General features: G+C 47.3%; 1 protein-coding gene across 1 annotated transcript; it reads left to right on the top strand.

Annotated features, from left to right (window-relative positions):
• Positions 1 to 216: 216 nt before the first annotated feature.
• On the top strand, positions 217 to 5,114 carry LOC128971278 (sushi domain-containing protein 3-like). Its single transcript, XM_054386775.1, has 5 exons — positions 217 to 394; positions 2,428 to 2,616; positions 2,869 to 3,004; positions 4,045 to 4,218; positions 4,880 to 5,114. Exons 1-5 carry the CDS (start codon positions 217 to 219, stop codon positions 5,112 to 5,114), a joined length of 912 nt encoding a protein of 303 aa, XP_054242750.1.
• Positions 5,115 to 14,361: the final 9,247 nt, after the last annotated feature.

Genomic DNA, 14,361 nt, shown 5'->3' with positions numbered 1-14,361 from the left:
CTCAGCCAAGTGGCCAGAGCAGGGCTGGCAGTGCTGGGAGCAGGGACCTGGGGTTTGTGCTGACGCAGAGGAGAGCCCTGGGGGAAGAGCAGCTGCTAGCTTTGCTGCTCAAGGCTTAATGCCCTAAGAGCCCAGCTGACTGCTGCTCAGAAGCAAAGGGAAAAGGCAGGCACTCTGGCCAGCCAGACACCCAACAATGCTGTGTTTCCCCAAACCATGACAGGACAGAGGCTTGGGAAATGCATCGTCCTTTGCCTCTTGCCTTGGAGCTGCCTGAGCTTTGCCTGGAGTGAGGCTGCTGGGCCCAAGACCACCTTGCCTGGGGCAGGACACGGCAGGAAGCAGCTGCCCAGAGACGCTGCCAACGGGACCTACATGCACAGCAACATCTCAGGTACTGCAGCGAGCCTGGGGCCCCACCATGCAGGCACACAAGGAGAAGGGTGTGTGGGAGGTGTTGCTAATGGCATGATGGTGCTTCGTAGGGGCCACAGGGCTTTTTATGGTCCTCAGTGTCACAGCAGCTTCTGTGACCTGGGAGACATGTCTTACCAGAAGCAAAGGGAGGAAACGTAGCACTTGACTCTCCTCCTATGAAAGTAAAGTTCTTGTCCATGTTAACCTCTTTGCATAGCCTGATGGACCAGCTCCTTGTCCAGGCTATGGGGACACTGAACATACCCCCTGTGCCCAAGGGACAAGTTGGGATCCTTTGGAAGAAATGAGGATGGAGATTTTTTGTAAAAGCATAAGCCATGAGGATGATTAAGAGACTTAAGCAGCTCCCCTATGGAGAGAGACTGAGAGACCTGGGGCTGTTTAGTCTGGAGAAGACTGAGAGGGGATCTGATCAATTACCTGAGGGGTGGGTGTCAAGTGGATGGGGCCAATCTCCTTTTGGTGGTGCACATTAATAAGACAAGGAACAGTGGGTACAAGCTTGAACATAGAAGGCTTCACCTCAGCATGAGGAAAAACTTCTTTACAGTGAGGGTGACAGAGCACTGGAACAGGCTGCCCAGAGAGGTTGTGGAGTCTCCTTCTCTGGAGCCTTTCAAAACCTGCCTGGATGCATTCCTGTGCATACTACCCTCAGTGATCCTGCTTTGGCAGGGGGGGTGGACTCAATGATCTCCAGGTCCTTTCCAACCTCTAACATTCTGTGATTCTGTAATCTCCAGAAGCTGAGGGCTATATATTTTTTTTTTTTTTGTAAACAACTTTCTAGAGCCTAGCACATGCTGTTGGTCAGCAAGCAGGACAGGGCTTCAGGGTTGTGTGGGGTCAACACTCAGCCAGTGAAGGCAGCCTGCACAGAGCAGCTCACACCATACTAGTGAACTCTTCACCTTCCCATGCCTTTGTGAACTTTATGTTGTTTCCAAAATGCCTGTTTGAAAGAGCCCCTGGGCCACCTTATCTCCAAATCACAGCAAAGGATTGTTGGGTAAAGTGCCAGCCAGCACTGGACAACAGTACCACAGATCCAGTCCTGGCACTGCTGAATTGACTCATATCAAAATCTCCACTACCTGTTCACAGTACTGTGGGACTTGGAGAAAGTCTGATCTTGCTCAGCCCAATTTGTTTCTTGTCAGCCTCTCTGGGGAAGAAGCCTATGTCATCTGAGCAGAAGCAGAGGTAAACCAAACCTCTCTCTTGGATTAGCTTTGCTTCTGCACTCAATTTCCCCCAGAAGTTCCCCCTAAGACAAAGAAAGCACATTTTTGCCTGTGGGGTTTAAGCTTGGCTTAAAGAATTGATCAAAGTATTTTCCTTTAATTCAGGATATTGGTACCTGTGATACCTACAACATAAGCCTAGTCATCCACATTTTTTTGTCCTAGCTTATCTAGTGTTTTTTGCAAGCACACACAGACTGGCCCTTACCAGGTACTAGCAAGCTGGAAGGAGGACAGCACTAAAGATGCAAAGGGTGCAGTGCAGGGTAGACCCTAAGCAGGATAACTGAGTACCTCTGAATAGTTGTGGGTAACAAATTAAAGAAAAAAATTAAAGGCTGGGATGGAAAATGGATCTCTCTACAGCACAGAGCAGTATCCTTATTGCTTTGAGTTCCAGCCAATAATATCCTCCCAGAATACTGGGGTATTAAAAACCTCCTCTGTCCTCTTCCTTCTCCTCCTCTGGGTTGCTCTCTGAACACTGTTCCCATCCTGTACCTTTCCAGACTCTCTCCTGCTCTTCAGTAGCTGCTCACATTGCAGAGTCTGCAATCAGATGACTTAGTTTCCAGATAAAGCTACTAGACTTCCCTGCAATTCTTTAGGATTACTCCCCCCCAAAAAAGACTCAGAGACTTGCAGGACCTGCAGGAGCGACATCAGGGACTAGGCAGTCTTTTCAAAAGCATCACCAGTGGGGGCTTTCTCACCACCTGCACTTAACGTCTCCCCTTCTCCCCAGCCCCGTGCACGGCTCTCGCCCCACCACGCTACGGATTCTACTATGTGGACAGAGGCTCGGGCGTTTCCTTGGGCTCGGTCCTCGTGTACTGGTGCCAGGAGGGATACCAGCTGGTGGGCAGCGAGAGGCTCTCTTGCCTCCGCAGGGAGAGCGGTTCGTCCTGGAGCCACCCCCCGCCCCTCTGCCAGGGTAAGGATCCCACTGGCGTGCCGCAGCCCCTGCTCCCACTTCCAGGGTAGCAGTGGGATGCAGGCAGTCGCCACCTGATAGCTAACTTGGGATGGGAGGCTCAGCCACCAGCCCTCACATGGGGGTTTCCTCACTGTGGCCAAGCCGGAGAGGGCAAGCGGGGTGCCCTAGCGACCCCAAAAGAGGACAGCAAAGGTCGAGCTTGATCCGGTGAGTGGTCATCACCGCTCACCGGTCCCGCTCTGCCCGCAGCCGCCTCGCAGCCCTCAATCGCCGGCTCCCGCGCAGCCGTGGCCGCTTCGCTGCTGAGCGGCGCCGTGATCCTGGTGCTCTCCGTCGCCTTCGCCGTCTGCTGCTGGCGGGACAGGGCGAGAAAGAGCCGCGAGGGGTGAGTATGGCGATGGGGAACGGCGGGGTGGGCGTAGGGAGGCGGGTAAGGAGCCGCCGGAGCCTAAGGAGAACCGCTGCTGCCATCTGCTGAGACATGCAGCAGCGTGGGTCGTGCCCACTCGGGACAAGGCGCCTTGAGGCTCACTTCTGCCCCTGCACCACCCTCTCTGTTCACACATCTGATACACACCTGCAGCTTGGTGTGAAGGCAGACCCTGCTCCAAAGAGAAGGTGTTTGGTCCCAGTGAGGATACTGGGGCTTTGCAAGGGGGCCGGGCCAGGAGGATGCTGCTGGGGATCACACAGAAGGTTCCTAGAAGGCAACCCATGGCACACGCAGAGCTGTTAGCTTGGAGATTTACTAAAACTCCTCCATAATGGAGCTCAGGAGAACAGTGTGTGCACAGCATAGCATGAAGAAAGGAGAAGCATCCTCCTCTGGGAAGAACCGAGAGAGAAGCTGTGGTAGGGAACAGGGCTGGGTAAACAGAGGTGTCACCAGCAGCATCCCTTCAGCAACACCTCCCTGTTTTCCTAGCCTACAATCCATCAGGACCTCTCTGGTTTTGGCAGTAATGGTTCCCTGAACAAGGGATTGCAGTGACAGGGGCCATGCAGGAGCCTACCTAGGATGTAGATTTAACCAAGAGCCTAACTCCTTACTGTGAGAAGTCCACAAGCACAAGGAGTGGGGGGAAAAAAAAACAAAACAAAACAAAAACCCCCAACAACCAAAACAAACAAAATACCCTTCCTCCCCACCCAAAATAAAACCCAAACAAAAAACCACCCCAAAACCCACCAACCAACTAACCAAACCAAAACAATAACCAAAAGAAACCCAACCAACCAAAAAGAATAACCAAAACAACACTACCCCTCACAACTCCAAGGGAAAATAACTCAGGTTTTTAGCAGGCATCATTCAGACTTCACCCTGATGTCCTGTTCTTCCATGACACTGGCTGGTGCCTCACTGGTCCAGTCTCAGCAGCACCCCTTTTCCTCTCTCTCTCTCTCTCTCTCTCCAATTTGCAGGCAGCAGCACAGGAGGAAAGCCAGATGGGTACGTGACCCCTCCACCCCTGAGAGGGGCAGGAATGCTTTTGGGAGGCTGAGGCACTATCACCGACGTGATTACCATCTCTCAGCCCTTTCCAGCTCCGTGTTCCCAGGGGCATTTGCAGGCTGCAATAACCTGGCTTTCCAAAGGTACCTCTCAGCCCTGGTGCTGGCACTGCACCCCTCCCCTCCAGTTCCTCAGGCAGAGGCAAAAACCACACCCAGACCTCCTGGAGGCAGGGGCAGCCAGATGTAAAAGCCCACCTCACCTGGGCATTCAGTCCCCTGCCTCACCCTCTTACCTGCCTCCTACCTAGTGCCAGACACCAATGAAACCCTTGTCCCAGCTCTTTTCCAAGAGAGAGGTGAGCCAGAGGACCAGGGCTCCCCTTTCATAGAATCACAGACTAATGGTATTGTTTCTACTGGAAAAGCCCTCTCAGATCACCAACCATTAACCTAACACCACTTTGGTCATTAAACCACATCCCAAAGTGCCATGTCCACACATTTCTTGAACACCTCCGGGGATGGTGACTCCACCACCTCCCTGGGCAGCCTGTTCCAATGCCTCACCACTCTTTCCATAAAGTTTTTTTTCCTCATATCCAATCTAAACATCCTCTGGCACAATTTGAGGCCCTTTCCTTTCCTCTATCACCTGATACTAGTGAGAAGAGACTGACCCTCACATCACTACAGCCTCCTTTCAGGGAGTTGTAAAGAGCATCAGCATCTCCTGGGTGGGCTGTGGATCCCATCAGCACTGCAGCCCTCTCTTCCTACTACTTCTCTCTCTTGCTTTTACCAGGAGCCCTGAAAACCTGCCAAAGCTGCCCCTGCAGAGCTGGCACCCCCAGGCCTTGCCCCAGCTGGTGTTACAGCCTGGCACACCACCCATCACCGCCTTGTCCTGCCGGCCACCCCGCAACATCCTGCTACCTGCTGTGCCCTACCATGCTGACTTTCCCAGACACCCACCCCACCTCTACTACAGAAGCTATGAGGAACACAAGGTCTTCAACAAGTTTGGGAGCCCAGTCTGAAAATTTAAACTGCCATTTAACATTTCCCTCCCCTTTTATTCTTTTAACACCATCAATTCCTTGAAACCCTGCAGAGCTCAGGGAAGAACTTCACAAGAGCCAATTACTGCACCTGGGTCTTCAAATGGAGAAAATTTGACACTTCCTGTTGAAAGCTTGTTTGATATAATCCTTTTATTTCCCCTTCCATGTCCAGAAGTGCACACTTCAAATAGGAGTTCCTGGGTTACAAGCTTCTTAATTTATCATTTTGGTGAAATGCATAAACCCAACCCTGAGCAGTTCCAGCTTAACCTATAAGCTCAGCATGTGCAGACTTTAAGGTTTGAAATGCAAGAGTCTGATTTTCTGTTCAGGACTCTCTAAAAAAGACTGAAGGTGATGGCAACCAGTTACCAGGAACAAGGAATCTCTGTCATTGGACATTTGGAAGCATTCACAATACATCACACTTGGATGTAGACTGAGTTTCAAAGGCCTTGGACTTGCAAGATGCAGTGACAAGTGTGCAAAGATGGCCAGAGTTAGGAGGCAGACATGAATTTTTTTAATACAAAGGACCAAGCACATTTGAATCATTGAATGGTTGGGGTTGGAAGGGATCTTAAAGATCATCTGGTTCCAAACCCCATGCCATGGGCAAGCACGCCTTGCACTAGGTTGCCCAGGTGGGAGCAACTAGCCCAGGTTGCTCAAGGCCCTGTCCAACCTGGCCTTGAACACCCCCAGGGAAGGGGCATCCACAGCTTCCCTGTGGGCAACCTGTTCCACTGTCTCACCATCCACACTGTAAAGAATTTCTTCCTGCCCTAGGTGATCCTGCTTTAGCAGTGGGGCTTGAATTCGATCTCCAGAGGTCCCTTCCCACCCCTACCATTCATTCCATGATTGTATGACAGGAATTCAGCCCAGGATCTACTCTGGGAACTGCACTGCCCAGTTTCTTGTTCACACAGGTAGGGGTTGTCCTGTTAAGAGATGAAATCAGAAAAAAAACAAACCCAAAGAAAACTGAAAAGGATGGGAATAAGACTTCTATTAATTGCCTACTCTATTCCTCTACTTTGTCAGGTTTTAAGGAATAAATAAAACCTCACTACAATTTCTCCTCTCTCCATGGACAGTTTTGTTCAAGACCCCTACATTTGGGACACAGTTTGCTGTTGCTTGGATCTTGAGTGAGGCTTTAAAACTAGAAGAGGGATTTTTTTTTTTTCCCCCCATCCCCATAAGATTAGAGCCTGACACTGGCTTTCACTGCAAACTGAAATGACACGGTTTAGATATAAAAATCTTCTGCCAAATGTGCCCAGAAAGCTACTGATTTTGAAGTGTCACAACAGAAAGTCAACATTTTCAATGAAAACCTTCGTATAGAGAAAATTGTCAACTTGAAACAAACATTTTATACAACTGACATTTAAAAAAAAAAATACTTTACAAAATGGAAAAGTTTCCTTGGGGTAACATTTTCCTGGCCGTTTTTCTTTTGTGCGTGTGCAAAGTTAAGCTTTCTACCACAAAAATTTGATCCCAAAACCTTGGCAGATTTAGCCGAGTTCCTCCAGCATGGAGAAAGCACAGCCAGGTCTTAAAAGTCATCTCAAGCTTGCAAGAGACTGAAACTAACAAGAAAGATGGGTTAAGGGCAGGAAGCCCAACTCTACCAGGAGTTTCTCTACCAAGCCCTTAGTCTTTGCCTCAGTCCCTTCTCACTTTGGACCAGCATACCAAGGAGGCAAGTTAAGGTTGTAAAGAGCCACACTGAGCTTCACCCTGGGAAGGCACCATCAGTAAGACAAGAAGCAGCACCACTGGCATTTGCCAAAAGAAGATGGAGAAAAAAGTATGGAAGAAACCTCTCATAAGCCTATTGCCACGTGGTCCTTCCACATCACTCAGTTCCTGCTGGAGCCACCAACTACCCAAACTTTATTCATCAGAGCAGCACATGGAGTGCTGCCTTCCCCACCTGCAGACCACCAGAGAAAACTCCAGCTTTCCCCGGGGGTTTCCAGCTGTCTAAGACCCTCACATCCCTAGAGGGAAGCTGAAGCTCCAAGATGTTTAGTTGCAATGTTTTATGTCACATCAAATGCAATATCCAGTTGGGCAGTACATGATCTACCACATACCTATTGATTTTATTTTAATTCCATACATGCAATATCCAATAGAAAGGTGAGCTCTAGAACTGGAGGAAACCAGAGGGGCAGAGGGGCTGAGGGAGCTGTGTCTGAACACAGAGAGAGAAAGCACCTGCAGGTATTTCAAAAACAGGATTTTATGCTTCAGACTCCATGCTGCAAACCTCAGCCTGGATGCTTACCTAGAAAGAGCTAAATAAGCTTTGGTCACAACCTCCAGTTCTTCAGTGAAGCTCTCTGCACCAGCTTCCTTAGAACTGTTGGCACCAACAGAAGAGGTTTCAGACCCTCTCCAAAGATCTGAGCAGGGTTATTGCTGGGGCATGTCACATTCAAATGCTAAAGCCATGAAACTCCAAAAATATATTCAATGTCATCTTGAGATGAACAGCCTCTCTCCAGCAGTACAAGCTTCTGAAATACCATTTTTAAGTGTTGCTGTGCTGGTAGAAAAAAGCAGAGAGCAGAGGAAGTCCCCACCCTCTCTCCAAGCACCTCTGAAATGGAGAAGTATTTGTCAATTTTTTTAAGTCAGACATCTAGGGCACAGAACAGTAATCCAGCAAGTTTTCACAGGAGAAAGCAGCAGGAACTGTGTGATGATTGTATCCCACTGGATGACTTCACCTTCATCTGTGTTGCAGATGGCTCTTAGTGACCACCACAGGTCAGGCACCACTCTGCCATCAGCTTTAGATCAATGACTTCTCTGTACTGTTTTCCTCTGCAGTGCCACCATCTCTATTTAAATGACTTCCACACCTAGTATCACTCCATCAGACCTCCCTAAACCAGGTTTTCCTTTGCAGTGCCACCACCTCTATTCAAATGATTTCCACACCTAGTATCAAAACACCACACCTCCTTAAGCCAGTACTTTCTATCAACAGAGCCAGTAACAAATCTCTTGCTGCCAGGACCACCATCCACCTCAACCCTCCACCATATAGCAGTTCAGACTCTACATCCCTGCAAATTGCTCTAGCTCCCTGTACTCGGCCAAACAAAGGTCTTGCCATGCATTTCCATCTCAGAAGCCTCCACTTTTCTACATCAAAGCAGATGGAGACTCCCTTTTTACAGGGGGTCACATGGAAAAGACAAGGAGTAATGGGTACAAGTTATCCACGGGGAGATTCCCATTGGGCTCCAGAAGAAAATTGTTCACCCTGAGAACAGTTGGTCATCGGAATCATCTCCCAGAGGAAGCAATGGATTGAACAGCTTTAAGACTCAGCTTGACAGGGTGCTGGGCCATCTCATTTAACCTACATTATCACCCAGAAAGGTTGGACCAGATGATCCTTGGGCTCCCTTCCAACGTGGCATTCTGTGAGTCTGTGATAAAAGCAGTAAGCTCAGGCTGAAGGCAAACCCCAGAAGGAAGGGAAGATTAAGACCTTGCTCATATACAGTGCCCTCACATATAAACCACAGCATACTGAGGCTACTCCACTTCTTACACTGTAACCCAAAGCTATGATGATATTTCACCATTTTTTCTTTTTAGAAGTTACTTACATTCACTGCCAAAAACACAAGAGGACCTAAGAGCCATTTCCCACCAGTGGAACATCCCAGAGTTGGGAAAAAAAAAAGAGGCCAAGATCTTTGTGAAGAGGAAGGAGCAGAAATTCTCACAGTTACTACATCCACACTGAGCTTGACCAGGTGATAATTAATCAGGGAAGTGGAAAGCACTTCTATAGCTGGCCACAGAGCCACACACTGCTGGAAGATGTAAAGCAACAACTACCTGGTGCATGTCAAAAGGCACTGCACCTTGTTTGCACTGTGTGGGCTGGAAATTCACATCACTGGCAGCTGGACTGGAGGGAAGTTCATCCTCCTCAAGAAGTTACAAGGACCTACCTACAACCCCTTCAACTACAGCTGGTGGCAATTCCAGTGCCTGAACCTTTTAAGCACTGTGCCACCTCTGAGTGTCTCTTGGCACATCTCAGGTCTGAGCAGTCCATTTTTATTGCAGCACCACAGCTTTCCCCAGAGAGGATAAGTCACAGGCAGTAGAGAATCTGCCATGTGGTGAGTGGATTGCTGGAGAACACCACCAAGCCTAAGCTCCTTTCCAAGTTAAGACAACTTCCACACACCCTGAGGAGATGGATGAACAAGAAGCACCCAGGTAACTGGTCTACACTTTTTTCAAGTGTATTTTTCTAAGCTCTCTTGCAAGGGTGAGAAAAGAAACTGATACATGACCCCTTCTCACAGAATTAACTAGGTTGGAAAAGACCTCTGAGATCACCAAGTCCTACCTCTTACCTAACATCATCCAAGCAACTAAATCATGGCACTAAGTGCCTCATCCAATCTGTTTTTAAACACTTGCAGGGACAGTGAGTCCACCAGCTCCCTGGGCAGCACATTCCAATGGCTAATCACTTTCTGTGAAGAATTTCTTCCTAACATCCAGCCTAAACTTCCCCTGGTGCAGCTTGAGACTGTGTCCTCTTGTTCTGTCACTGGTTGCCTGGGAGAAGAGACCAACCCCCACCTGGCTAAAATCTCCTTTCAGGTAGTCATAAAGAGAAGAATCCCACCAGAAGAAAAGGCATTCAGGCCAGAAATCCCCACAGCACCATGGTTAGCTCTAAGGAAATGTAAAAAAAACCCTAACTAAACCAGAACAAACCAACAAAGCCTAAAAACCAAAACCACCACTGAAGAAAGAAAAACAAACACCAAAACACACCCCACGAGAAAATCCAAACACTGCATTTTCCCTAAAACCCAACATCTTAAATGCCTATGATTAAACCAACATCTCAGAAAAAAAAAAAAACAAACCCAAAACAAACCTTTTTGGACAACAACCCATGAGGGAGGGGAAAAGAAAACAAAGGTTTGGAGGTCAGGAACTAGAATACAAAGTCAGCTTCATGAGTAAAAACTGTCATGGAAATTGGCAATGGTGTTCTAAGTATGGTTAGAGCAGCCCTGTCCAAACACTGCCTGCTGCCAATTGACTTGCAAGTAAGGTAAGGAAGTGATAAGAGGAAAGAAAAGGGATTTATGCTATGGCTCTTCACCTGCCCTAGAAGGTGATGTTGTATTCCTTGCTGTAATCCAGAGAAACATCAGGCCTTTAACTAGACATTAAAAGGAAAGAAAAAACACCCCACGACAAACAAACAAAAAAAAGCAGGCAGAAGCCCTCAAGGCCAACGTTGCTGACCCCCACATGAACGGAGACTTTTTTTGATGATGCAATACTTATTGTACCAACACACTCATGGCTAAGGAAGTCCTCTCTTACCTCAACACATTTTTGTGGGAGTCTGGCTCACCCTTTCTTCAATTTCATCTCCACCAGACACCATCTACCCAATGTGCTGCTAGTCCTGGGTCACCAACAATCAAGCACTGTTCTTTGCTTAAGGCAAGGAAGAGCTGCAAGAATCCATACAACACAGAAACCACCACCAGACTGAGACGATCACACAAAGCTGATACATGGACCATGCTCTCCTTTCTGTAAGGGTTCATGTACGGAATTTCTTGTCACAGGAAGAGGCCATTAACAACAAAAACCTCTGGAGAGACTAATTGAGCTCCACACAGTTGAACAGTGAAATGTCAAGTTGTTTCCTGGCTTCCTGGGGGAGAGGGATGAAGGAATCAGCGTCAGCCAGTAGATAAAACTAGGCTAAGAGAAACAGGAGCTGCACCCCCCCATCAACCTGAACACTGACACATTTTGAGGTTCTAACACCAGTGTTACCCACCAAGAAGTTTTTCTGGGGAGGCAGGAACATATAGAGAGAAACATCATTCTAGCTGCAAACCTTTTCCTGAAGGCTACAAGCTTGGCACTAGGCCAACCACACAAGCTGCTGTATGGCAGAGGGGACAAGCAACCTGCTGAGCAGCTGAAGCCTATTTTCTACTGGTAGCAGACCATAGTCACAGGTTTTGCTCACCACAACCTAATCTGTGACAAAGAGGTGAAACAACAACCAAAGGTGGCAGCAGCTTCAGGAATTGCTGTGGTACATAGGAAACAATTCCAGCTGCTTAAAGAAGCTTGCTCACTTTCAGGGTCAGGCAGGGCACTCTTCCAAAAGAGAAATAGTAACGATCAAAAAATGTCAGTCCCCAACAACTGAGGAAGGAGAGGAAATAAAGCCCATTGCATCTTCACCAGCACCTCCAGCAGACCATTCCTGTTAGGTTGCATCCCAGTGCCAGGCACTAACACAGGAGAGGACCTGCAGTCCCAGAAGCAGCACTTTTATCACCAGCAGTTACAGTGGGGGATTGCACAGGGGCTGACTGGGTGACCAAACCAGTTTGCTTTGCAGGGGAGTGTTGGCATCAAAGGGCACACACATTCACCCAAGTAACCAGGGCACACCAGCAATCTGCAGCAATGATGCCTGTCCAGAAACAGTGCATGCAGCCCCTTAATACAGCACTAAATGACAGCACAGGTAAGAGAAGGGCAGAAGTGGCAATCACCAGTAACTGACATGTTAAGTGAGATGTTACAAAGCAGGATGTTTAGAGTCACTTTACGCAGACTCAACACCTGGTTCCCCTGTCCAGAGATGGAGTCAGGACTTGCTCCCACTTCCTTGACCATGTTAGGTACCTACAAGCCCAGGGTGTGAATGCCCTTCCTTGTCCCTGACAGCAGCAAAGATTTTAGGAGGGCAGCCAGCCTGAACTACACAGCTCATACCAGCTGTGAAATCCTTCTGCACAGGCATCTCTCTCTCCCATGCTCATCACCTACAATCAAGCCAGCACCTCAGTCACAAGGTTTTTGGTTTTAAATATCTCTGTCTGGAAGTCTAAGAGCTTGCTGGATGCCTTCTGTATGTCAAGAGCCTTTCATCCCCTGCTCTGCAGTGCTGACATTTTACAGCTTTCAGTGAGGATGCTGAGGGAAACAAGGAGTTGTAACCAGGCTCCTCTGCCACTCCTTCAGCATGCCATCTGTCCCAAGTGCCATGGCATTTAATTCAGAGAGTACAAACGAGATTTTCATGTTTCAGATTTAAAAGGATACCACCAATAAGGGCTAGAGACAGCCAGCCTCTAGCTACTGCCATGGATACAGAGAATCCCTTTAAAAAACATGAAGTGTGTATGCTTCTTCCACCCCTCAATACAGAAATCACAGAATCAGTAAGGTTGGAAAAGACCTCAAGGATCATCGAGTCCAACCTGTCACCCTACACCTCATGACTATCTAAACCATGGCACCAAGTGCCACGTCCAATCCCCTCTTGAACACCTCCAGGGATGGTGACTCCACCCCCTCCCTGGGCAGCACATTCCAATGTCTAACAACTCTCTCTGTGTAGAACTTTCTCCTCACCTCCAGCCTAAACTTCCCCTGGCACAGCTTGAGACTGTGTCCTCTTGTTCTGGTGCTGGCTGCCTGGGAGAAGAGACCAACCCCCTCCTGGCTACAACCTCCCTTCAAGTAGTTGTAGACAGCAATGAGGTCTCCCCTGAGCCTCCTCTTCTCCAGGCTAAACACCCCCAGCTCCCTCAGCCTCTCCTCGTAGGGTTTGTGTTTGAGGCCTCTCCCCAGCCTCGTTGCCCTTCTCTGGACACGTTCAAGTATCTCAATATCCTTCTTAAATTGAGGGGCCCACAACTGGACACAGTTATTACCATAAGAAAGTAGCTCCAGCTCAGATGAACAAGGGAAAAAAGGAAAAAAAAAAAATCAAACCAAAACCCCCTTGGGCAATGGCACCATTTTACCATATGCAGGAATTAAAACTCCCAAGTTTTAAAAAGACCCAAACAAAACAAAAGGCAAGCGTGAAGTCATCATCATCATCATCAAGTTCTCTGTTTTATTTAAGATTTTAGTTTTAATTCTGAAGAAAGAGGTACATTTCCTTGGTTTTAGTTTTAGCGTCAGGTTATAACCATGTTTTATTTATCTGATTTTTTTTTAATTCTTATTTTTCTTTTTCCTGTCTTTTCAATACTGCACAAACGTCCAGAAACTACAGGGTTAAGTAAAAGCTGCAGGCAGAGGAAGTCAGAGGTTGCTCCTGATGGTGATCATGTGGCCCCAATGCAGTGCTATCCCAGAGTGCCCCAAATCAGGTGAATCTTGGGTTGGTTTTGTTTAAAAAAAAAAAAGGAGAAAAAAAAAAAAGGAAAAACACCAAAACAAACAAACAAAAAAAAAAAAACAAGGGGAAAAAAAAAAAGAGAGAGCCTGACAGAGGAGACAAAGAACTGAAGTAAATATCACTCGTGTTTCAGCTGCTTATAATTATATTATGTATATGCTAGGTATTAAATCTGTGAATACTTTTAAAACATTAAAGTTTCCTTTAAATCTAAAGCCAAAATTAAAGAAAAAAAATATAAATCTTATTCTTCCCTCTTTAAACCACTCCTTAGCAACATGCCAGTTACTCAGAGCTGTGTTTTGCCTTTCAACACGCTTCATGGCAAACTGCCTGACACAGTAAAATCTCCTTCGCAAAACAAAATTAAACAAAACAACAACAACAAAAAAACAACCCTGAAACAACCCAACACAGCAATTTCCTGTGTAGTGCCACACTGAATGCAAAATAAATGCTAGGCCACTGCCTGCCCCACATGTTCAGTAACCTCATTTAAATTAAATACCTTTTGCATGTTTCTGCATTTGATTCTGCATTAGCATTTTTCCCCCCCTACTGCAGACTGACACTTTTCCACTAGGCTCAAATACTCATGTGCAAAAGACATAAGACAGAAATACTCTCCTTAAGCATTGAGACTGCATTTTGATTTCTCTCTCTTTTTTTTTTCCCCCTTTTGTTTTTTTTTTTTCCCCCCCCCTCTCTCTTAGAATGGTTAGAAATATTTCAAACAGTGTAATCCAAACACTGGCTCAGCAGAAACTTAAAAAGATGTGGTCATGACCCTGTGATGGCATTGCATTTGGGGGGGGGGAGGTTTGATCAGGAACTGGATTCTTCAGAAAGAAAGATATGATAGGGAACAGTAGGTGGGCATGGGGAGGAGTCAGGGTGGGACACTTCCTGCATTTCTAACGTTTTGGGTTTTCTTTTTCTTTTTTTCTTCTTTTTTTTTTCCTTTTTCCTCCTTTC

Source organism: Indicator indicator, chromosome 14 (genome assembly GCF_027791375.1).
Source record: "Indicator indicator isolate 239-I01 chromosome 14, UM_Iind_1.1, whole genome shotgun sequence".
Classification (NCBI taxonomy): domain Eukaryota; kingdom Metazoa; phylum Chordata; class Aves; order Piciformes; family Indicatoridae; genus Indicator; species Indicator indicator.
Note: the sequence above shows the minus strand (reverse complement) of the source record. Positions and strands in the feature narration are given on the sequence as shown.

Coding starts and splice junctions, on each gene's coding strand:
- LOC128971278 (XM_054386775.1), top strand. CDS start 217: ATGACAGGACAGAGGCTTGGGAAATGCATCGTCCTTTGCCTCTTGCCT. Junction 395..2,427: donor CATGCACAGCAACATCTCAG/GTACTGCAGCGA, acceptor CCTTCTCCCCAG/CCCCGTGCACGGCTCTCGCC. Junction 4,219..4,879: donor AATAACCTGGCTTTCCAAAG/GTACCTCTCAGC, acceptor TGCTTTTACCAG/GAGCCCTGAAAACCTGCCAA.